The sequence below is a fragment of the Silurus meridionalis genome, chromosome 3, assembly GCF_014805685.1.
Source record: "Silurus meridionalis isolate SWU-2019-XX chromosome 3, ASM1480568v1, whole genome shotgun sequence".
Lineage (NCBI taxonomy): Eukaryota > Metazoa > Chordata > Actinopteri > Siluriformes > Siluridae > Silurus > Silurus meridionalis.
This window is the reverse complement of record NC_060886.1, coordinates 29,135,203-29,161,361: the sequence shown is the minus strand read 5'-3', so window position 1 is coordinate 29,161,361 and position 26,159 is coordinate 29,135,203. Positions and strand designations below refer to the sequence as shown.

The 26,159-nt window shown below is 41.7% G+C and overlaps 1 protein-coding gene and 1 long non-coding RNA gene across 2 annotated transcripts in view; one reads left to right on the top strand and one right to left on the bottom strand.

The window, feature by feature from the left end:
* LOC124381650 overlaps positions 1–21,867 on the bottom strand; it is a 57,588-nt gene extending 35,721 nt beyond the window's left edge. Inside the window, exon 1 of the long non-coding RNA XR_006924910.1 lies at positions 21,726–21,867. This is a non-coding gene — a long non-coding RNA (uncharacterized LOC124381650). The remainder of the gene's footprint in view (positions 1–21,725) is intronic.
* dnah7 (dynein, axonemal, heavy chain 7) overlaps positions 1–26,159 on the top strand; it is a 92,701-nt gene that overhangs the window by 42,806 nt on the left and 23,736 nt on the right. Inside the window, 16 exon segments of the mRNA XM_046843368.1 lie at positions 65–196; positions 1,701–1,922; positions 5,111–5,308; positions 6,846–7,001; positions 7,655–7,823; positions 8,046–8,172; positions 8,322–8,541; positions 8,656–9,528; positions 9,892–10,121; positions 10,237–10,567; positions 10,650–10,996; positions 11,121–11,301; positions 12,898–13,083; positions 17,336–17,499; positions 19,243–19,397; positions 23,035–23,225. Of these exon segments, the coding sequence (XP_046699324.1) occupies positions 65–196; positions 1,701–1,922; positions 5,111–5,308; positions 6,846–7,001; positions 7,655–7,823; positions 8,046–8,172; positions 8,322–8,541; positions 8,656–9,528; positions 9,892–10,121; positions 10,237–10,567; positions 10,650–10,996; positions 11,121–11,301; positions 12,898–13,083; positions 17,336–17,499; positions 19,243–19,397; positions 23,035–23,225 (3,882 nt within the window).

The window sequence follows — 26,159 nt, the reverse complement described above, 5'->3', positions numbered from 1 at the left end:
CGAGCACTTCTTCGTAAGAGAGAGATCTGACCTCCAGTTCTTTCTGTTTTATGACCTACATAAGGAGTTGTCTCCGACATCAGACGCCAACCTGGTGCGCTCCCTGATGAACCTGATGGATTGCATGATGGACGAGTTTCGCGATGAAGGCCAGATGAAGGCCATGAACGAGAGGGATGCGTGCTCCTGGCTCGAGGTGAGACATCACGCAGACCTTCACCTCACTCACTCACGTTCTTCCAGGGATCTCAGGTGGCCTCGTACCTCCCTAAAACATCTAATGGCAGCTATAAGTGTGAATAAGTGTTTGTGTGTAATGCGATGCCCCCTGATAGACTGTTGTTCCACCATGACACAAAATAAAGTGCTTACTGATGATTAAAGGTGTTGGAAAGCTAAAGCATGAGCCACCTGCATTATATCAGTCTACTACTAGCTTACGGTTAAAGGTAAGGTAAGGACTCAGCTGCTGTCTTCAGTCAGATCTAGTTGCACTCCTACTCTATAAATCCAAATCCTGTTATGTTTCTTTTAACATTTAACTTTTTTTCCCCAGATCTCGCTAACTCATGTCTAGCACTCTCATGAACTTGTTTCCACTGAAGTCGCTTTGATTCTCTCTGTCTGTCAAATCTCTTGCTTTAGACAAAGGTGTGAAGGTCCCCCACCACCATCACCATGTCCTGCAAGAGCCCTGTCTGCATCACCATCATATCATATCATATCATATCATATCATATCATATCATATCATATATCCCAAAACAACACCAAACCAGACATGTATTAGCCTGTTATTGATTAGCCTGCTGTATGACAGGGTTTTGCCTTCTGTGGATTTCTTTTTCTCATATCCCCTGACCTCATGTGGGTAAAGCAATCCAGAGTGATGTATCTAAAAAAAACCAAACAAACAAATAAACCGTTATCCAGATTAGAAATCTTGCAGAATATCTGATCGAGTGAGTAAGTCAGCCATGGATATAAGAGAGGTGAAATTGTGGTAAGAGGTGGTATCAAAAACATTCGAGACTGATGATGTAACTGGTGCTATTTTGACCCGCATCCGATTCCATCGCGGACAGCAAGTTTGAACGGAGAGCAAACGTCAAATTCTGCGTAAAATCCGGCACGGAGACTTTTGACATGACGTACGTTTGACATACGGCGATGCTGCGACGAGTCGTTTGAGGTGTCAAGAGCGGTAGAACGTCGATGGAAGATGACGAGAGATCAGGAATACCTTAGACGAACTCGACCCCCGAAAACCAATCGGCAACTTGTGCATGATGATCGTGAATATGCTTCGAGAAGAACGCTGGTCTCGAAACATTTTGATACCACCTCATAATATATTGCCTGAATGTATTTTTGGTTATTACGTACCCTGCAGTGTTGTGCCATTAAATGAATGATGCCAGAGGGTGTGGCAGCGAGGCAACGATCGCGCTGATGATGCAAGCTCAATATTTTGGCAGCAGGGTGTCACACGGAGCTTAGATGTGAATTCAACGATGCACGTCATTACGCTTTTGCACCCCCACTGATAAATAGAGGAGTGGGAGCTTAGTGGTTAAGGCATTGGATCTTTTATAAGAAGGTCACTCTTGGGCCCCTGAGCAAGGCCCTTGACCATTCCACTTCTCAGTTGTATGAATGAGACAAATAACTAGCTAACTAACTGTTCTTTCTCTTGCCTAGGGTATTTTTGTATTCTCTCTGGTATGGTCAGTGGGTGCCAGCTGCACCGAACCCGGAAGAGTGAAGTTTGATGGTCTGGTGAGGGAGCTGCTAACGGGTGCTTTGTCTGAGAAGACACGAGGAAGATATGGCATCCTGGAGCACATCGAGGCACCAAGCAAGCAGCTCACAGTGCCCTTACCTGCTGAGGGCACTCTCTACGAGTACCGCTTCATCAAAGAGGTTCGTAGCACTACCATTAAAGGGTCGAATGAGTCGAATGGTGTCTCCTGAGGACATAGAACACATTCTTTGGACAGGAGAAGGACAGCAACCCTAATCCTGGGTCTGAGGTTATATAGCAATTTTGTACATACAGGAACATTAGATACTAAAGTACAGCACCTGTCAAAAGTTGAAGAAACTCCTCATTATTGGGTTCGAGACACATGCACATTTAATTTTATGCAACAGACTAGGTAGAAGGCAAAAACAAACAGGAATTGGACAGTGAATGAGTGAAAGCAAGAAAGCTCATAGATTTGACATATTTGGCTCTAACAGAAGAACTTCTGTAAGACAGAGACCAGGAGAGAAGTTGATAGCAGACTGCCTCATCCTTACAGTCAAACATGCTTAATAAAGCTTAATGGTTTGGGGTTGTTCTGGAAAGTCTTATTCCAAGTCAAAATCATTCTGAACCAACATGGGTACATTCCATATTTCGTCTGGACTGTGGCAAATTGAACGGACTTCATCATACAGTAAGCCGAAGCAAACGTCGAAGCTTGGTAAGCAGTATTTAGAGAGCAAACAGTCGTCTGGAGTGTTATCTATTGTGGAATGACCTGCCCAATCACCTATACAAATCCCATTGAACTGCTCTGGGATGAACTGGATCGCAAGTAAGAAATCTTCATCTAGCGAAGAGGAACTTGGCCGAGTTTTACAAGAGGCACGGCAAAGTATTTCAGATGAACGTTTGGAGCATGTAGAGCTGTAATTCATGCTCAGGAAGGATTTTTTAATGAAAATCAAGTATCATCTGGATGTTACTTGTTTGGTCAGTCAATCTCCATACCGTTAAATAACCCGAGTTGAGAACACGAACGTCTCTCAAAAACACTTTTGACAGGCACGTATATCTCAGAATCTAAAGGATAGACATAAAACAAAAAACACAGGAAGTGTAAGAAACTGATTATACCTATTGTTACTGCTCGTTCATGTAAAAGTGTGATAAAGACCTGATTTGCCTCATAATTAGCTTTTAATCCTGGCTAATTAGACTGCATGCTTTGGACAAATGCATCAATTTCATACCTCATTACATTCTGGAAAGAAGGGTTTCTGTCAGGCTTTGTTCCTCTGTTTCAACAGGCCGATGTAGAAAGCATTTTTTTGTTTAATTGTCACTCGATAAACCGTCGTACAATGACACGAGCTAATGGGGTTCATATTAAATCAACGAAAACAGCAGAAGGATGACTTTATTTATTCATTTTAGATCGGGTGCAGGGACCTTTTTAGACTTTATTAAGCGGTGGACCAGGGCAGAATGAAAAGAAACACAGGTAATCTAAGCTGAAAACTCGTGTTCCCTTACGAACGTACTCACATGTTCATTTCTCCATAGGAAATAATATAAAAGCGATGAATCCGTTCCTGAGGAGATCGCTTATTTCAGCCCTTTAAAAAACGTTTTATGCCTAATTTTACTATTTTTAAACTTTCAGCTTCTCCCATTAGGGGTCGCCACAGCAGATCATCCGCATGTTTGATTTGGCACGTTTTTACGCTGGATGCCCTTTCTAACGCAACCCTTCCCATTTATCCGGGCTTGGGACCAGCAGTAAGAGTGGCTGGGGTTGGTTCCCTGACCGGGGATCGAACCCTGGCTGCAGCGGTGAGAGCGCTCCATCCTAACCACTAGACCACCAGGGGACCCTTTGTGCTTTTCTACAATATCTTTCTTTGTTTCAATGGTTATTCTTTTTACAACCCTTCTTTCCAGCATGATCACTAAACTTTTTGGGACCCATGGTGCCGAATTTATAGTAAAATAAAACACTATAAAAGAACAGAAAGAACAATATTTACACAAGAGAACGCAGAGAACGCATTCAGAACAATGTCTATAAAGCGACATGAACGTGGGGATGGAGGTGACAAGCGAAGGGAAGAAACGTGTTAATAAAATGCTTGTCTTCACGAAATATGCTTGTACTCCTACAAAGATTTTTTCTAGTAAAAACGCTCGTACACTATTCTCATACTACACTGTGTGCATATATATATATATATATATATATATCCTGTAATTTTCAAGACTGGAATTATCTAGAATGATTTGGAGTAAATTGCAGGTTAGTCTATAACAGGGAACATTATTGTAATTAAAAATAAATGGACATTCATCAATCACATGCACACAGCACACTTACTGCAGGGCTACTGAAGCCACACCCCCTACATGCACTGTCCATTTCCTCCATAACATAACATCATAGTGTTTGTAATCTAAGACTTTGTTGGATTCAGATGCACTGCAATTTTAGAGTTTACTGATTATTATGATGCACAAACCCCCAACGATGAACTGCGGCGATGAACGATGAACTCACTTATTTAAGACGCTTCAGAAGACCCTTTTGCACAGGCTAAATAAAGCAAAATTCAGGGCTTTAAGATATACCTTATGGCCAACTGTATGTAGACATGTATCTTAAAGTGTTAACATTTGCAATTATGGCATTTGATTTGGGATTCCAAAGCCAAAGTCCAATGCATTAACCACTAAACTACCACCCCAACCACTTATGTACCACCTAGTGAGACCTCTATATACTTTTTGTCAATTCCAGGTTGAACATTTATGCAACTAAATTTTGATATGTATTCTGGGTGAGACATAATGTAGGTATGATCAATTTGCCCATTGGGTCCAGAATGAATGTAAATAAATGCTGAAAATTTGAAATATTCATGAGGAACCATTGTTCTTGGTGTGCTGGTCAAATTCTTTGGCCATTTGACTTTAAACTGTAGTGTGGCCTATTACTCCATAATACATTGTGATGTAATCACCCTTTAATTAAAATCAACCAATTCATCAGTATTTTACTAAATCTAAATTTTTATCTGATATGCAGGTGCCATAGAACTCTGTATCCATTTACATTGATGTCAGTTGCCAAATGCCCTTTGCATATGATCCAGGGCCATTGCGTCATTCATACAGCTGAGTATTTGAGAGCTTTGCATTGGCAGCGCTAGGATTTGAACTTTCAACCTTCTGATCAGAAGTCCTAAGTCTTAACCACCAAGTAACCCCTTTACAAATCTTTGCACCAGTTCAGAAAAGATGGCAAGATTCAGTTAATAGATTGGTAGATAAATAAGTAAATGTTTGTTCATCTCTTATTTGACAGGGTTCGGGCAGATGGGAACTATGGACTGAGGAGCTCAAGCAGGCGCCCCTGATCCCCAAAGACGTCCAGTTCAACGAGATCATCGTGCCCACAGAGGATACGGTTCGCTACTCGGCACTGATGGAGCTACTCATTACACACCAGAAGCCTACCATCTTTGTGGGGCCCACAGGAACCGGCAAGAGCGTGTACATCATAGTGAGTGGGTTCGGATAATGATAAAGTTTCGGCATGGCAGCAAAATCACAAAATTTCTTTGATGCTTGAAATTTAAAACGTGTCATCAACTCTCATCACAACTATTCACAACTGATTCCACGTTACCACTTCATTCTAAAACACTTTATTAGCCAATTAAGAACAAAAAGAAAAGGTGTACGGGATGCGATAAACACTGGAAAACCGAGTTAAACACTTTCATCCATCTTCTTTATGCAAATTTTTTTACAGCTAGCGGAATTAGAAATGGGAACGATAGCCCCCTTTTCACTGTGGCACTAATCTATCAGGTCTTTACTCCAAAAAAAACAAAAAAAAACCCTTAAGCTTTTAATCAGCCTCTATGGAACAATGGAAGGCAGATGGAAATAAACAATTCCTTGTGGGATCTCATACACCGGAGACAAATTCTAGCAAGCGCATTTAGCACCGAGGGGGCTTCTCGCTCACACTCTCAGTACCTCATCGCTGCTGGAGCTAGAGCGTGTATCGGTGTGGTGCATGCATGTGCATGACAGCAGCCCGTGATAAACGAGCCAGCAGGCCGAGACCGACGGCGCCCCGCCGCGCCCCCTTCCTTTAGTTCTATCCCTCTAGCCGAGAGTAAGAGAGGAAAACTGCTCCTATTTTTGGCACGACCAGCTGGAGATCCATCACACTAACAGCCTCATCCATTACCCGCCTAGTTACGCTCATATTTTACACACACTCACATTTACAGGAATCCTCGCACACACTCTGCCTCGTGCTCTCTATAGATTAACGGTTACAAGTGCAGGGGCAAAGTACGTCCGGGAGTAGTTTTTCACCGGCGAACGAAACGAATCATGTTTTATAGCGCGCTCAAGAAGGCGCCGATCAGTCCTCATTTGGCGAGTACGTGAGAATGATTCACGGTGGCATAACACTTTGAGGAGCCATTTTGCAACAATTATGTTTACATCCTTCTGAATCAGTACACACTAAGCACCTGACACTCATTCGCGCGATCGTTTTTTTTTTTTTTTTTTTTATACATTCATTCGTAGAACGGAGAGCTTTTTAATAATGTATTTGAAAGTACCCCGAATCAAAGAAGCACAAACAGAAATAAAAAGTTCCAGAGGAGATTTAAGTTTAAGCTTCCAGGAACCGTTAAGTGATTTCAATGCATTGTGTTTCAGGCTCAGGCGAAATGCAGACTCGAGAAAGCAGTGCACAGATTTGCACATATTGGCTGACCAATTGAAAATGGAGCCAACTGTAACGTGCCATTATTGTTAATGATTCATAAAAAAAAAAAAAAAAAAAAACATTCGATATGCAAGAACGTATATAAGCTGTGTAGCGCTAGCTGCAGACCTTCATAGTATATTTTAAAAGCAGCAATTGTCTAAAAGTTTGTGAATAGGCTTTACGATGTCGAATATCCCCAATAACGATACCACGTCCTCTTGGTTTACCCGCCATACATCTGCAGAACCGGTGGTCCAAACCCATCCCATGAGAGTAATTGTAAGTCTTTGTTGCTCCACAGGACTTCCTGCTGAATCGACTCAACAAGGAGACATATAATCCGCTACTAATCAACTTTTCAGCCCAAACTATGGCCGCTCAGACTCAGAACATCATCATGTCCAAGCTTGACAAGAGGCGCAAAGGAGTGTTTGGCCCCCCGCTGGGAAAGAAAATGGTATGATATCTTAATGCATTCTACTATTAAAATATAATGCATGTTTTTTTCTCTGGTGGAATTTTCTGGCAGGTTCTTGTAAGTAAGAATACTAGCTCTTACATTGCTTTATAGTTGTATTAACTTGTATTGGTCATGGCATTAAAACCACCAAAAGGTGAAGTGAATAACACTGATTATCTCGTTACAATGGCACCTTGAATGGGGCAAGTTAAATCGGGCAACAAGTGAATAGTCAGTTGATATGTTGAAAGCGGAAAAAATTGGCAAGCTAAGAATCAAATTAATTAACTTTGACAAGCAACAAAATGTGATGGCTAAAAGGCAAAGTCAGTGCATCTCCAAAATGGCCAGACTCTATGGGGTGCCACACTGGAAATTTTATTCAAGAATGGATTGAGGGACATGACTTGGAGGTGTTGAATTCAAATATAATTGAGCAACTTTGAAAAGTGCTGGACAAATTAAACTTAGTAGTATTAAATGGTCTTCTTGGTGCCAGATTGAACAGAACACCTTCAAAGGTGTTGTAGAGTCCATGCCTCGACAAGTTTTTGATTGCTATGGCTGATCGGTGTATATCAGGTTTTGCAGATGTTTACATTTTATTGTAAGATTTAAGCAAGAAAAGCTTGAAGGTGTTTGCTGTGTAGATGGTGTTCGTGGATGATGTGAATATGCCTGAGAGAGAGACGTACGGTGCCCAGCCCCCTGTGGAGCTCCTACGCCAGTGGCTGGACCACTGGAACTGGTACGATATAAAGGATTGCTCTATGATCAACCTGGTGGACATCCAGCTGATGTGTGCCATGGGGCCTCCTGGTGGGTTTGGCAATTTTACACAAACAATGATCAATGACCATTCAAGGTTTTTTATTTTTATTCCAATTCAAAGCACTGCATGCCATTATTTTGTCCCTGACAAAAGGGTTTTTGTATCGAATGGAGGAATAATTTTGTTATGAATGCTGAACATAATGGAATGTGGGTCTGATGTGCTTCCACTTGTCTTTTTGTTGCCCCTTTTGTCATTTTCAAAATCAGGCGGTGGGAGAAACCCGGTGACGCCTCGCTTCCTTTGTCATTTTAACACCATAACAATTAATGAATTTGATGAGAAGACCATGTATACCATTTTCTCCAGAATCTTAAACTGGCACTTGACTATACGGTAAATGTCTGTGGTGCAAGTGTATGAGTAGAAACATGTGTAACAGCTTAAATTATTTTTGATTTCATAATTCTGAAATTCTTATAATAAATACCAACTATAAGTAAATAAATAACATTCTAAAAGGTCCATTTTGTTCTTTTCCTTAGACTCCCCTTTCCTCCAGCATTTGCCAGCCTCACGTCGCAGATAGTGGGTGCCACCCTGGCAGTCTATCAGGAGGCCACAAAGAACTTGCTGCCGACCCCAGCCAAGTCTCATTATCTTTTCAACCTGCGGGATTTCTCCCGTGTCATCCAGGGCATTTGCTTATCGTGCCCAGAGACTGCAGATGACCCCAAAGCTATCAAACGCTTGTGGGTGCATGAGGTAGGAGTGATAATGTAGTTTAAAACAATCTATTTGTTGGGTTACACTGGAGGCTTGTTCTCAGTTATTGAAAAAAAATCTAAAAGATCTTACATAACACCCGTTTTGTCTCAGGTGCAGAGAGTTTATTACGACCGATTGGTTCATCCATCAGACCGCTCATGGATGGTGGGCTTCTTGCAAGAGGTCTGCAAGTCCCACCTGAAGGAGGATTTCCATCAGCTCTTCAAACACCTGGATTTTGACTCTGACGGATGTGTAACTGAAGATGATCTTCGCAGCCTCATGTTCTGTGATTTCCATGACCCCAAGGGTGAAGACCGTAACTACCGCGAGGTTGGTGACCTCGATCAGTTACGCCAAGTGGTGGAGGCCCACCTGGAGGAATTTAACAACATCAGCAAGGCTTCCATGAACCTAGTGCTCTTCCGATTCGCAATCGAGCATGTCTGCAGGATCTCTCGGATCCTAAAACAACCACGGGGCCATGCGCTCCTGGTTGGTGTTGGAGGGAGCGGGAGGCAGTCCCTGACTCGCCTGGCTGCTTACATGGCTGAAGCCGAACTCTTCCAGGTGGAGATCTCCAGGAGTTATGGCATGACCGAATGGCGTGATGACCTGAAAAACATTATGCGCAAATCCACATCTGGCGAGACCCACGGTGTCTTCCTTTTTACCGACACTCAGATAAAGATGGAGCTCTTCCTTGAAGATGTTAGCAATTTGCTCAACACTGGTGAAGTTCCCAATCTCTTTGCTGCGGATGAGAAGCAGGAGATCTGTGAGCGTATGCGGGTCTTGGATCGCCAGAGGGAGCGGGAGAAGCAGACAGATGGAAGTCCTTTGGCATTGTTCAACTTTTTTGTAGAGCGCTGTCGGAGTCAGTTACACGTGGTGCTGGCCATGAGTCCAATTGGTGACGCCTTTCGAGGCCGCCTGAGACGTTTCCCTGCACTTATCAACTGCTGCACTATAGACTGGTTTCAGGTCAGCATTGCATAGTTATTCTGGTCTCTTAGATACACCAATGGGAACTGGGATGAAATCACTAAATTAAGTACATTATACAATTAAGTATTAGAGTTCATTGAAGGTGTTCTTGTACAAAATATTTGCTGAAACTAAATTGTATAGACTTTTTATGCTGTATAACTGAACTAAGAGGCCCAAACATGTTCCAGAATGGTGATGGCCGTGTCCACAAAGCAAACTATATGAAGACAGAGTTTAATGTCCATGTGATGCATGTCATAGCTATTTGATGGCCACATTACATTGCCTGTAGACTCTATGTGACTACCTGTTACCAGCAATCATCCTATTGTGTTATTGATTTTTTTCCCCCCTAAGAGCTGGCCCAATGATGCTCTACAGGCTGTAGCATCCCGGTTCCTGGAGGACATCGAGATGACTGATGATGCTCGTGCTGGCTGCATAGACATGTGCCAAAGCTTCCACACGTCCACCATCAATCTCTCGGCACGCTTTCTGGCTGAGTTGCAGCGCCACAACTATGTGACCCCGACTTCCTACCTGGAGCTCATCTCCACCTTTAAAGTCCTGCTGGAGTGCAAGAGAACGTAAGGGCCTAGGGTCTAGATTAATTATATGTGCATTTACTGTATATATTTAGAATTTGAGCTGATGCTTGAACATGTACATTACTATAATGGAATGGCATCTTCTTTTCTACAGGGAGGTCATGAAACTAAAACAACGCTATGAGATTGGTCTGGAAAAGCTGAACTCTGCTGCCGCTCAAGTGGCCACCATGCAAGTGGAGCTGGAGGCACTTCAGCCTCAGCTCCATGTGGCTAGTAAACAGGTGGATGAGATGATGGTGGTGATTGAGCATGAGTCAGTGGAGGTGGCCGAGACAGAGAAGGTAGTCCGGATCGATGAGGCAGTAGCAAATGAACAGGCCACTGCTGCTAAGGCCATCAAAGATGAATGTGACGCCGACTTGGCTGTGGCTTTGCCTATCTTAGAGTCAGCTCTGGCAGCACTTGATACACTTACTCCACAGGCAAGAAAACACGCACTCTTACACAAATATAATATAATTACCTCCAGCACCACAGCCCAAAACTTTCTTTGTTTCTTTGTAGGACATTACAGTGGTGAAGTCCATGAAGAGCCCTCCAGCTGGAGTCAAACTTGTGATGGAGGCCATTTGTATCCTAAAAGGTATTAAACCTGATCGCGTCCCTGATACTTCTGGCTCAGGCAAAAAAATCGAGGACTTCTGGGGCCCGGCCAAGAAGCTTTTAGGTGACATGAAGTTCCTGCAGAGCCTGCACGAGTACAACAAAGACAACATTCCGCCCGCTTACATGACTATTATTCGCAACAAATACATCACCAACCCAGATTTTGTCCCCGAGAAGATCCGGACAGCCTCCACCGCAGCTGAGGGCCTCTGCAAGTGGGTCTGTGCTATGGACTCTTATGACAAGTGAGTTTCTATAACATGTAGAACATCTTAAATCATACCACTAAATGAGCCATTCTCATAGTCGTCACTGATCGATCATTCTCCAAAGGGTTTATGATGAAATCAATCATGTCTTTTTCTACAGGGTTGCAAAAGTTGTTGCGCCGAAGAAAGAGAAGTTGGCCCAAGCGGAGGCTAAACTGAAGGTAGCCACGGAGAGTCTCCAGAAGAAGCAGGCAGCACTAAAGGAGGTCCAGGACAAATTGGCCAAACTTCAAGAGACTCTGGAGGCCAACAAGAACAAGAAAGCTGACCTGGAAAATCAAGTTAGACTTATTTTAATACTATCTACATTCGAAGTATAAGTTATATACTGATCTGGCATAAAATTATGACCACCTGCCTAATATTGTGTTGGTCCCCCTTTTGCTGCCAAAAAAGTATTGACTTCAAAATTGCAGCACCAACTTCTTCTGCAATTTTGGCTACAGGAGCTCGTCTGTTGGATTGGACCACACAGACCCATGATATCCATGACGGTCACCCATGACCCTGTCGAGGGTTCACCACTGTTCCTTCCTTGGAGCACTTTTGATAGATACTGACCACTGCAGACTGGGAACATCCCACAAGAGCTGCAGTTTTGGAGATGCTCTGACCCAGATGTCTAGACATCACAATTTGTCAAACTCGCCCAAATCCTTACGCGCCACCATTTTTTTCTACTTCTAACATCAACTTTGAGCACCAAATTATTTCCCACCTACTAGCAGGTGCCATTATGAAGAGATAATCAGAGTTTTTTTTCACTTCACCTCTCATAATGTAATAATGTCAATGTTATGCCTGATTGGTGTAAATGTATTTACTAGTTTCTGGAATTGGTAAACGCCACTCATTCATCTTCGAGAGTCAGAAAAGATCCAGAACCAATCCCAAAGAACACGCCTATATTTTTAAACAATGCAAAAACCGTCTTGATCATTGGCAGTGATAAATATATCGCTTCTCTGCGGTGACATTTTTCTTTGTCGGCGGCAGAAATCTATCAAGTGTGGGTGTGCAGAAGTTTTTCTTTTTCTTGCCTCTTTGAAAAAAAAACATTCCGAGAGACAAAACACAATCAAACTTGAACCGATTACAAATTCTGCCCCTTTTTTTGATAGTCTTTTTGTGTGGGCTTTGTTTACGTTGTTTTTTTTTTTACTTTTCTTAGTAGTTTTATCTTCTGTGAAGTATGTCTTTGCGAAAGCCCCATGGCTTTGCCTTTGTGCATCACACGGTTCTCGCTTTGATGTCGTTTCGTAACCCACCCTCTGCATACACACAGAAGCAAAAACACCCCCCTTACATACACACACCCACCCAAACACACCACTCTGATTTGTTTATAGGCGCTGGCTGTCATTTTTCTTTTTTTCCCTTTTGCTTAAACACACCACCAGGGCCCTTCTGTCTTTTTCTGCCCTATTTCACTACCTTTCATGTTTCCTCTTTCTTTTCTTTCCCTTGTCTTTTCTCTCTGTGTATTTATTTATATATTTTTCCCAGCCTGTCTGTTTTTTTCCCCTGTTCAATGGAGAAGATTGTTTATGCCATGCTCCCCCGAGCATATCGAACATCACCCCAGGGGTAAACGTCTAACTCTTCCCTAAATGCTACCTCTGAGAAACATTTCCCTTTTAATACTCGGATTTTCTTCTTCTGGTCATGGATTTTTCCGACGTTTGAAAAAAACTTTTTGACCATGGAGAATGTAGGTGCTCAGGTTCAGGTTATGAACGTAGCATTGATGATATAAGGAGTTGCCATTTTACCACCAACAACAGACAATTTAAAGAGAGTAGGCGCCGGATATGAATTGGATTCATTCAACCCCTCAATGTTTGATGCCTCTTGATGTTTGATACCATTTGTAATAGGTCGAGCTGTGCAGTAAGAAGCTGAAGAGAGCAGAACAGCTGATCGGTGGCTTGGGAGGGGAGAAGACCCGGTGGAGTGAGACGGCACTGAACCTCGGAGAACTCTACACCAATTTAACTGGAGATATTCTCATTTCAGCTGCTATAGTCGCCTATTTGGGGGCTTTTACATCTAGTTACCGACAGGTATATCTACACTCACACACATATAGTTATATATACATACATATAACAGTCTGGTGGATTTCAGGTGTGCTGTAATGGAGACTGGGGAAGTGGAAGCTCAGTGGGTTTTCTTGGCTTCTGATCGGATTGTCGGGGGTTTAAGCCCCAGTATCACAATCAGTGTTGGACAGTAACAAAGTCAATGTAATGAAGTAGCTTTTTCACGTATCTGTTCTTTACTGAAGTATTTCCATTTGGGGAGTCAATTTCTTCCATGTCACTCAACTACATTTTGCAAAATCAGTCATTCCTTTTTATTTATGAGGATAAAAACTGGTCAAACACGCAGGAAACCACCGATCAGGGTCGAGCGTTTGCTCCGTTTTGAACTTGTTTTGATCGGCGCTTGGTGTATCTACTGATCACCAACATACAGTTCAGCATCAGTTCAATATTTCAAGAACATTTTGAGAGGAATAAAATGATAGAAGAAACTCCAGACTCGCCGCAAAACTTGTGAAATTATTTAAAAAGTTGTTTTGAGCTCATGATCATTTGAATAGAAATCAGTGTTTAACTCAATAACATGTTTCTATGAATAGATCGGTGTGCTGAGAGTAACATCACACGTTAATTAAGTAAAGAGTCTTGTGACAAAAATAATAATAGGAACATTATAGCCATTATAAATCATAGTTCTTTGGATACTTAAGTACATATGAAGGCAAATACTTTTGCACTTTTACAAGTGAAGCTGCCACACTGGGGCACTGTGCTCATGCAACAAGTTACCCTTAACTTATTTATTAAAATTGTTATTTTGCCGTACAAAGCGCACTACAATTTTCACTTACAGGGAGTGCAGAATTATTAGGCAAATGAGTATTTTGACCACATCATCCTCGTTATGCATGTTGTCTTACTCCAAGCTGTATAGGCTGGAAAGCCTACTACCAATTAAGCATATTAGGTGATGTGCATCTCTGTAATGAGAAGGGGTGTGGTCTAATGACATCAACACCCTATATCAGGTGTGCATAATTATTAGGCAACTTCCTTTCCTTTGGCAAAATGGGTCAAAAGAAGGACTTGACAGGCTCAGAAAATTCAAAAATAGTGAGATATATTGCAGAGGGATGCAGCAGTCTTAAAATAGCCAAGCTTCTGAAGCGTGATCATCGAACAATCAAGCGTTTCATTCAAAATAGTCAACAGGGTCGCAAGAAGCGTGTGGAAAAACCAAGGCGCAAAATAACTGCCCGTGAACTGAGAAAAGTCAAGCGTGCAGCTGCCAAGATGCCACTTGCCACCAGTTTGGCCATATTTCAGAGCTGCAACATCACTGGGTGCCCAAAAGCACAAGGTGTGCAATACTCAGAGACATGGCCAAGGTAAGAAAGGCAGAAAGTCGACCACCACTGAACAAGACACACAAGCTGAAACGTCAAGACTGGGCCAAGAAATATCTCAAGACTGATTTTCTAAGGTTTTATGGACTGATGAAATGAGAGTGAGTCTTGATGGGCCAGATGGATGGGCCCGTGGCTGGATTGGTAAAGGGCAGAGAGCTCCAGTCCGACTCAGGCGCCAGCAAGGTGGAGGTGGAGTACTGGTTTGGGCTGGTATCATCAAAGATGAGCTTGTGGGGCCTTTTCGGGTTGAGGATGGAGTCAAGCTGAACTCCCAGTCCTACTGCCAGTTTCTGGAAGACACCTTCTTCAAGCAGTGGTACAGGAAGAAGTCTGCATCCTTCAAGAAAAACATGATTTTCATGCAGGACAATGCTCCATCACACACGTCCAAGTACTCCACAGCGTGGCTGGCAAGAAAGGGTATAAAAGAAGAAAATCTAATGATATGGCCTCCTTGTTCACCTGATCTGAACCCCATTGAGAACCTGTGGTCCATCATCAAATGTGCGATTTACAAGGAGGAAAACAGTACACCTCTCTGAACAGTGTCTGGGAGGCTGTGGTTGCTGCTGCACGCAATGTTGATGGTGAACAGATCAAAACACTGACAGAATCCATGGATGGCAGGCTTTTGAGTGTCCTTGCAAAGAAAGGTGGCTATATTGGTCACTGATTTGTTTTGTTTGGTTTTGAATGTCAGAAATGTATATTTGTGAATGTTGAGATGTTATATTGGTTTCACTGGTAAAAATAAATAATTGAAATGGGTATAAATTTGTTTTTTGTTAAGTTGCCTAATAATTATGCACAGTAATAGTCACCTGCACACACAGATATCCCCCTAAAATAGCTAAAACTAAAACTACTTCCAAAAATATTCAGCTTTGATATTAATGAGTTTTTGTGTTCATTGAGAACATGGTTGTTGTTCAAATTAAATCCTCAAATAAAATTAATCCTCAAAAATACAACTTGCCTAATAATTCTGCACTCCCTGTATGTTCACCTAAACAGTGTTTAAAAACTCAACAGTGGAAGCTTGGTAATGCTGGGATTTGCAATCAGGTATCTTCACTACGCTACCACTTCCAGATCGATCTTCCATCATGTTTATTGGAGGTACTGGGAAAACCGTCCAACCCAGAGCATACGAAACACCACAACAATAAAATCGAAGGTTTCTCTTACCTGGAATTGCGTTCTAGAAAATCTTTTACAAATTTTACATTTTTTTTAACTTCCTTGAATTGATAACTGCATCAGGAAATGTAGAAAAGTATTTCCTCACTGGAACGTACGATACCTGCCCTCGATTTTAAAAACGTTCTGGTTATTATTACTATAAAGACATTAGAAAGTCTCTGTTGTTCACTCGTCTCTTTTTCCCCTTTTTTTAAACCCACACACACTCGCAGTACATGCGCACATTTACAAGGTGACATATTTCGAGCGTACGACATCCCGCCCCGGTTCTGCATTTCATTTCCGTCCTTGTTTGATGTGACCCAGGCGGCCGGGGCGCAGCATTTCTAAATATTTAACTTAATAATTTTTATGAGACACGCGACGAGCGATATTAAAATGCCTTTCATGGCGTCTTTGTCATTATTGGCACACTCGTCTATGAAAAATGAATGAACCCTGGGAAGAAATCTCGGGAGCGTGCTGCGAGATAATGCCAATTCCGAGTAGTGACTGGGGAACAAGAGCACTTTAACTTCATTGTGTTCCCAGCAGACACGTCTTCTATCCAGGAACAGGAGTGTGTGTATAATTAGTGTGTGTGTATGAAGCAATTGTTGTTTTAAAATGCAAAAAAAAAGACCAAAGAACTCATCTATTAGATATGACTGGGACGGGATACCTTTTTTTCTTCTTATATTTTTATAAACCTTCAGGCGGATTCGGAAAATCAAACTAATAATTATTAGTCGTACCGTACCGTTCTTATCTTTTACGGCAGGAGACTTTGAGGTATGAGCTCAACAACAATGCTTGGTATCGCTACTGCTTTTTCAAGCCGCGTTCAATTTCGCTATACGTGGGAGTGATATCGAATATACAGAAGCAATATTTCTAACAGCTTGAAACAAGATATCCTGCTGTCAAGGCCCACGGAAAAAATGTAGTCCATGCAAGAGAGGTAATATTGCAGCGATCGGTAGTCGCTTAAAGATTAGGTGCGCTTTCATTTCGAAACAAAACTCTCCAGCTACTTTTAAAGCCGGAATTAGTATGCATGAGACTGGAACGCCTTGCGATGGACCTGGATTCCAGTGGTGTGGATGTACGACGCCATCCAGGGTTTCCAGGAAAGGAATATTTTTATAATAAAGGAACTAATCCAGTGGTCCCCAACCCCCGGGCAATTGGTCAATTGGTACCGGGTCGCACAGAACGTATACATATCTTACATCATTTCCGTTTTATCCATTATTTGATTCTGAACGATGTTTTATTTTGGAAAATGACCTCCACCACATCTGTCTATGACTCACTCTTGATGGATGTCATGATGCCTCGGTCACGTCGTACCTCTAGGGGCTCCGGCCGCTAACACATAATACATTACCGCTAAATTCAAACCCCCAAGCGAGCAAAATGAACAAAAAACAACACAGTGGGTTCACGTTTATTATTATATTTAGAAAACACCTTTGAGTTCATCTCTAATAAGCGATCTAGAGGTTTATGGTGATGAATAAAATAGAATACAAAACCTTAGATCAGGGGTGTTCAATCTTTTCAACAAAGGGAACCCATCCTCATCTGAAGGGCACCAGATATCCATCATTACATCTTCATCATCGCTGCAACCGCTCATAGTAATCTCACTTGTGCATGAATGTACAATTTTGTAGAGTGCTACAGAAGAATGGATCGAGCTGTGTAAGGCCAGAGCGATCCCCTGTTCTAAGAACATGTCGCTGATGCTGTCTCTGGGGGAGCCGGTGAAAATCCGAAGCTGGATCATCGCCGGACTTCCGTCAGACACTTTCTCTATTGACAACGCCATCATCATCTCGTACGTACTTTCTCAAATCCAGAATCCATAAAATATTTGAGTGTACCTTTGGGTAGTATGGTACGTTATGGAGTTCAGCACCTACATGGTCCTGAAGATGTGGTGTTTACCTGTGAATGTTTTAGGGCATCTCATTCCAGGCTAAACATCATACTGTTCTTACATTGTGATGTCTTATACTAAAAATATATACAAATTTAATACTTAACATTGCGGAATTTTGGAATCCGATTGGTTTAGAGGGTCTTCTTTTTTTTTTTTTCTAATACAGCATTTGTATAGCACTTTCTTTTTTCTTCATAAAGGGACACTACTTAAACAATTTACTTTATCAGATTTGACAGCACAATAGCTGATGGTATTTTTAGGAAGCAATATAATCACATTTAGAAGCCTGTGCGACAATATTCGAAGAAAAAAAAGAAAAATAGCGTTTAATATCGAGAAGTGATTTAGGTTTGTTGGGTGGGAATAGATTACAGAAATGCTATTCTTGAGAAATAATGCAATCACGTCCTGCACACAATACTGTATGTCCTCAAAATAGAAAATATTAACGCCGTGCGAGTCAGAACGAGACAGTGTTCTCCGGGAATTTCCCTCAGAATCCCAGAATATTTAAACTCCCCAACCCCTCAACCACCCCCTTCCCCCCCATGGAAAATAATATGGATCGTTTACATGTGATCCTGATCTCTAATCATATATTCCTAAAGTTCATCCCAGTCCTGAAACATCTCTTCTAAAATATAAACTTTATATTCAAGGATCTCCACAAAGACGCCCGAGAGATCGTTTGAAAGCTTTTGTTCTGCGTAAACTGCTTATTTCCCGTGCATGCCTGAAAATTCTTGTAAAATCAATAAACACAAAAACCGGACCCGGTGCCGGAAATCATAACCACTTTTTGTTTCACGTTCTCGTTATTAACTTGCAGTCGAAAATCTTGAGGAGCATGTTGAGGGTTCCTTACATGTAAGTGTTCTTTATTGGTCCTCTGCATGTTCCTTGAATTAATACCATTTTAAAACTAACAACCAGCTACTTTTTGTGTTAAAAGTTTGGAAACACCCTTCCTAATGGTTTTTGAAAGTCCATGTTCCTTTTGTTTCTATGCAACAAATTAGGTAAAAGAAAATGTCTGAGGATTTATGTTAAATAAATAAAACCAATAAGTCTACAACCTTCCCTGCTCTGAAACAACCCCAAAACCATTAAGCTTCCACCTCCATGTTTGACTGTGAGGGTGAGGAGGTTTCCAAACTTCTCTCTTTTCTGGTCTCTGTCTTATACCAGCTCTTGTGTTAATGCCAAAAAAACGTCACAATTGGATTCCACTTGTTCCAATTCCTGTGTGTTTTAGCCTGATTTGTTGCAAAACAAATGGTCTCGAAAACCATCAAAAACTAGGTGTTTCCACACTTCTGACAGCCACTATAAGTGTTTCTAAAGATGTGACTTTCCTTCGTTAGCTGCCCAACTTTTCTTCCCTGCATGACCCACTAATGCTGTTCGAATGCTTCCTGCAAATGAGACAAAAAAAAAAGCCACTACTCCTAATACGCCCTTCACCCTCACCTTGACCATTCACGATGTTTCAAAATGAGTTATGCAAATTAGACTTCAAACAGGATTTATGAAGCAAGGATGAGGCCGCTTCTTGCATGTGAATGTTCTTTACAAAGTTCTCGAGCAGGTCCTGAAAAGTCCCTCACCTGTTTGGCAAACATCTCTGTCGTGCAGGAACGCCCGACGCTGGCCTTTGATGATCGACCCACAGGGCCAGGCGAACAAGTGGGTAAAGAATATGGAGAAGGGCAACAGCCTGCACGTCATCAAGCTGAGCGATGGAAACTTTGTGAGAACGCTGGAGAACTGCATCCAGTTCGGCACACCAGGTGATTAAACTCATATTTGGCTTTCAGCAGGATGTGCGACTGTAACGGTATGACTCTAGAGGATACACACTTCATGGTTTATCTACAGTAAATATACCATCTTCCAAGTATCAGGACCCCAATGAAGAGTCTTCCCTATAAATTAACAATCCAGATTGTCCTAAGAAATTGTGTATTTGTGTATATTGAAACGCAATATGTCCAATTCTGTATTTATTCTCCTTTAACGCTCCACTCTTCTGAGAAGGCTTTCCACTAGATTTTAGGTGTGGCTTTAGGGATTTAGTCAGTGCTCCAGTTCATCCAGAAGGTGTCTGGTGCAGTCGAGGAGGTCAGAGCTTTCTGCAGGACACGAGTTCTTCTACTCTGACCATGTCTTCATGGAGTTCAGTTTATTTTCACGAGCAGTCAGGGGGTCAAAAAAGCATCGATCCCTGATGAGCAGACATGGCTACTGTGGCAAGGAAAAGATGTTAGATGTTATGAGGAAGAAACCTTGAGAGGAACCAGACTCAAAAGGGGAACCCATCCTCATTTGGGTGACATCAAAAGTTTGATCATAAATCTTTCAACAATACAGAACACTGGAGAGTGAGAACTAACATGAGCACTGGAGTATAAGATTATAAGTAATGTTCTTTCTACAGTTTTATACAGTCTTTATGGTTATAAAACGAAGAGCTACTGAGCAACTCATAAAATAGCTCAACATTTGTGATCATCACAGATCCAACACCAGCTTCTCCATGCCAGAGCCTTTAAACACTCCTAAGTTGTTACTGTGTTCGTTATTGACTACGCATATCTCCTAATGATGCAAGAGCTATAAATACTATCAAATAAACAAATCGAAATAATCAAAATTTTATACAATATTTTGTATTAAGTAATAAAAAGTAGTCCAGTCCAGTGCGCATCACGTAGACTCGTTATGGTCGACGACTAGCTCGCGCCGACTCGCCTCCGTTTTCAATTTTTAAGACTCCGAACAAATTCCATGTTGAGGACAGGTTTATTCGTATGCATGAAAGTTAATTTTCGTAAAATGGGGAGCGTCTGTCCTGGAAAAACCCGACTGACCTGTCACGACTATGACGGCTAACCCGCACACTTTTTTTTTCAGCCTCGTCTTGTGCATTAACCAGACATGTGCTATTAATTATTCTCATCACTTGAGCACTTTGAATTAATCACAGGTAGTTTATATTCTTGCCACTTCTGCACTGAACCTTACAATGTGAACATTTATTGTGCAATAAGCCTTTGTACCTTTGCAATATTTTTATTATTTTTGTTGTTGTGATGTCTATTGCGTTATCTCTGTTTATTGTTTTTCGGTACTGTCTAGTCCGCGGTCTATTTTGCTGTCTATTTGTTTCCTGTCTTGGCTGCTGACTGTTATGTTACATCTGCACATTGGAGCCTCTGGAGAAACGCAATTTCGTGGATCAGACCAGACGTGTTTGCCTTCACTCCCAACATGTTCCAGTTTCCTCCTTTGGACCACCCCACCAGACCAGCTGTTTTTCTCCAGATTCTCTGGTCTAGTCGTCTAGCCATCACAATTTGGGCCTTTGTCACAGAAATTCTGAGGTTTATGCAATCCATCTTACAACACACCAACTTTGAGGACTCACAGTTCCTCCTAATAAATCCCACAGCTTGCCAATTGTCCCTGTAACAAGCTCAGCCAGATCAAGCCCACTTCATGTGTCCACCAGAAAAGCCTCACCGGGGCACACACAATACCCCAATACTTACATTTACAGCATTTGGCAGACAACCTTATCCAGAGCGACTTACAACTGAGCAGTGGAGGGTAAGGGCCTTACTCAAAATATCCAGCAGTGGCAGCTTGGTGGTGCTGGGATTGAACATGTGACCTTCCAAGCCACAGTCCAATGCTTTTTACCTCTGAGGCTACAACCTTTTACATACTTTAATACACTCTTTACTTTTTTTTACTTTTAATACACCATTACATCCTAACAACTCCTTATATTCCTAACACCCCCCACCCCCCTTCCACCTTCCCCTTATTCCTTTAGCTATAGAGGGGGCAGGATTGTGACCCTGGAGCACATAAATCTATGGAATTTTGTTAATTTCCCCTCAGTAAAACATTTCAATCTAACCAGACCAACACGACTCAACTTCCAAATAACCGACCCTGGATAACTGAGAATCTCTTCCTGCTTTTGCAGTCTGATCTATTCAAACAATAACCTGATATTTACAGCGCACTTGCAATACAGCCCGCTCTCCCCAGGGGTCTCTCTTCAACAGCAAACTTGAAACCGACTCGGAGCTGAAACAAGCAATACTCACATTCTCACCTCCGGGCGATGAAAACGTTGCTTATTTCCAGGACGCACGCTGCCTGGAAGCGGCATCTGCACATCATTTTTGCATGTCTGATCCTCCGGGGCGGATCAAAGGTGGGCCCGAGAAGCCGATCTGAATTTGTGATCGTCTTCCATGCCTGTCAGCTCTTTCCCTGAGAGGAAACAGAGAATAAGTGAGAGAATAAAGGAGAGAGAGAGAGAGAGAGAGAGAAATAAGTGAGAATAGACCAGATGGCTCCGTTTGTGTTTGAACGATTCCCTCAGTATTCACTGTTTTTAGCCCTGATGATGAGAAGCAATGCTTTAATTCCCACCTCAGAAGCCCTGAGTGGCATCTGAGTAAATAGGTGTTATTGTGAGGTACAGTTTTTTTTTACATTTGTTTCAGCAAAAATAAATAGGGGTTTTATACATCGTGAACTCAGTTTGGCATGAAAGAGAGAGAGAGAGAGAGAGAGAGAGAGAGAGACACAGACAGACAGACAGACAGACAGACAGAGTCAGAAATTTCTTGACAGACAGACAGACAGACAGACCTCCTGGGAATGAAATTCACCAGAGCTGCACAGATTGTTGCTGGGATCCTCTTCCACTCCTCCATAATGACATCACAGAGCTGCTGGATGTTGGACACATAGCGCTTCTCCACCTTCCTCTTGAGGAGCCCCACAGGTGCTCAATAAGGTTCAGGTCTGGAGACATACTTGGCCGCTTCACCTTCAGCTTCCTCAGCAAGGCAGTTGTCATGTTGGTGATGTGTTTGGGGTCGTTATTATTTCGGAAAACTGCTGTTCGGACCAGTTTCTGAAGAAAGGGCTTCATGTGCTGCTTCAGAATGTCACAGTACATGCTGGAATCCATGTTTCCCTCAATGAACCGCAGCTTTCCAGTACCAGCAGGACTCAAACAGCCCCGGACCATGATGCTACCACCACCATGCTTGATTGTAGGTAGGACAATTTTCTTGGTGCTCCTCACTAGGGTGTCGCCACACATGCTGGACACCATCTGACCCAAAAAAGTTTATCAGACCACAGGACATGGTTCCAGTAATTCATGCTCTTGCATTCATTCTCGCTTTCTGTTTTACCGCGTTTCTCGATAATATTGATGGTTTCTATAGACGTGGCATCATCATGACCGTGTTAAGAAGTTCAGGTAGGACACCACTGAAGGTTAGGGTGTGAAATGCATATATATAATCTGTGTAAAAGGCATGGATTTATTTCTTTACGTTATCTGAAATTTTCACACGAAGGCCCATGATCTCATTTCGTACTTTTGTCTTCCAGTTCTGCTGGAGAATGTAGGTGAGGAACTGGACCCCATTCTGGAGCCTCTACTGCTGAAGCAGACGTTTAAACAGGGCGGGAGTGTGTGTATCCGCCTGGGAGACTCCACTATAGAATACGCCCCGGACTTCCGATTCTACATCACCACCAAGCTACGCAACCCACATTATCTGCCCGAGACTTCGGTCAAGGTGGGAGTTAATCTCACACACACACACACATACACACACACACACACACACTGCAGTTATTCAGGAAAATAAAGCCCAGAACAGAGTGTTCTGATTCACACATACAGCACTTCTTTATCCCCACTGTCCAAACACAGATAGCGCAGATTTAATCTGGTGATGAAAGGCTGCCCTCTCCGAACTAGAATACGGCATTAGTGACAAAAGACTGCACAAGTGCAGAAAGTAACTTAAGGCCAAGGTACTGTTATTTGCCGTCACCCCCCACCCCCCTTCCCGAACCCCCCTTCTATTTGCCATCCGCTAGATAAAAGAGAGACGATCGTTGTTGCCGATCATAATAGAGGCTCCCGCTGCTTTCAGAGCTCTGCACATTGTTTGGGTCTCTGACATCTAAAGCAGACATCTCCATCTCGTAAGGCGTGCGACTGACAATGGCGTGAAGCGCTACAGAGACCGGGTTTCATTTTATGATTCGTAAACGCTCGAAAAACGAGTTTCGTATAAAATGTTTTATTCCACTGATGCGTAATTACAACACGTATGCAAAACAGCTAAGTATGTAATGGCTAAGTATTTCAATTTACATTTTCCATTAGCATACGGGCAACATTTGGTACAAAAGGAAAATAAAATGATAGGCTTTTAGAGTTTTAATATGTAAATTCCATACTAATTTCAGACTAAATTTCTAAACAAAAATGTATTTCCCCAGATATGTGTAACAAGCGGAAAGGGGAGCAATTTCAATGTTATTTTTTCCTAAATGCATTTTGACTCAAGGTTAGGACACTTAGCATTGCATTTTCATCATAACGCTATGGATTATTGTGTGTAGCAAAATTCAGTGTGTATTTGAAAACTGCGTTCTGAGCCAAAGGTGTAGCAAAAAAGGAGCTAAATGTCTTTTTTTTTTACGCATTGACACACTCGAGACTTCAATTAATACACCACGACGTATGGAGTTCAGTCGATGCGGTTTTGATAATGTATTCAGAGCTGACCACGCCCAGCCTCCGTCGATCATTGCTTGAAGGCGGAGCTACCGTTGCATTGTCGTGGGAATTTTGATCATTGGTGGAAAGGAACAAGTCCGTTGTGAAATTGCTGGCCCTTCAGAAAATCCTTCGCCTGGCCTGTTAAGGCTGACAATTATGCAAGACGCTCCGTGAATGCACTGCCTACGTGTAAATGTCTTCTGAATCGGCTACTATTTCTCCGCTCACGCTCCATTTAATCCGCCAGTAAATTCAACGATCCTATCAGATTTGCAGCCGCCATGTTTTGAACGGAGGTAACGCAATACTGCCGATCACCTGTAGGGGCGCTGTATCGTAGCTAACCCCAGCTTCCTGAAATCACTGGAAGAAAGATTTTCACTGATCTGTAATTTACATGTGACAAGTGGAAAAAAAGTATAATGTGGTGCTTTTCATTTTCGAGAAGGACTTGATAAAAGGCGGCAAAACGGCAAAAGGATAACTCGAAGAATTACTAGAAAAGCCCTCAGTAGACAAACACAAATGGTGCGAGGCATTAGCTTTGAAAGTTTGTAATGAAGCCTCGGGCAAGATCATGCTGATCTATTTCGCCTAAATGCTGCGTGTTTGCGTCCGAGGCGGCGACACACAGCTGCAGGGAACAGGTGTGTATGAGTGTGTATGTGTGTGCGCACCCCTAATGAATCCCCAGCAAACAGATGCAGAGATATTTCATGCAGCGAGCTGTCTCTATCTTCATCTGTCATGAATAATAAGCTCTACAGCGTCAGATGTGCTCAGACGATTTCCCTGTACCCTGTATTCCCACACAATATTTCTAGTTCTAAACGTCTTTACGGGACTTTTTTTTTTCGAATCCTTTTCTTTTTTGTGAGCATCAACTCCGTTACAAACTAAAAGCGATTGTGCGGCAAACGAAAGCGTCTCTGTGCCAAGATTTGCCGTTTTTTTTTTTTTTGTAGCAGGCGAGGATTAGATCGTACTAATCTCAGTGTATATTCAGGGCCCATTGGAATGATTTTATTCTATTTTTTTCTCTAGCACAATTCTCTGAATTTTATTCTTTTTTTTCCGCACTAGGAAGAATGAATTATTATGTTTTTTTTTTTTTTTTGTAAAGTCTTATAACATCGAGGCACTTGTTTGGTGAAATGGTAAAAAAATATATATGAAGATTTGAAATGGATCTGAAATAACAGTTTGTTTTGTTATAGGACTCAAAAAGTCATCAAGTCAAGCATCTGTTTACCTTAAATTAATACTTTTCAAGATTTGAATGCTCTAATCAACATGGACGAACATGGATTATTATGCAAATGTATGTTTATTATTTGTAAAACCAAACTCACCATAGAGCATTAAGACTAAATATTTTTGTAAATGTTTTAAAGTATTTATGGTGTTTTAAATGACGTAAATCATCAGGACAACAAATGGAACTTTTGCCATGTTTCCACACGGACGGTTTTAATTGCCGGATGTGTGCGCCGTGGCGGATTTTGGTGCTGATTTGAGACTAGTGAAACAAATGTTTACGTGTGTTTCGTTGAAGGTTTTAATTTCGCCTCTTATTTACTTATTTATATATATTTTTTTAAATGGTCAAACAGAAGTACAAAAATATATATATTAATTTTAATATAAAAAATTTAAAAACTATATGGACAAAGTTTTTTTTTTCCCCATCCATACGTGCCTCTTCTTCAAATCTCATTTGAAAGATCTCAATAAAAAAAATTTTATGCACTAGATTTTATATATTAAACATTTTTATTTTGTGATTTTATTTACATTTTATTTGAAGCCACCATATTCGACCATTTTTTTAATTTAATTTTATCAAATAATTAAATATTTTTCTGTATTATCATTATTATTATTAAAAAAAAAAAAAAAAAAACCTCTGACCTTAAAATGACCTTACATCTGTGTA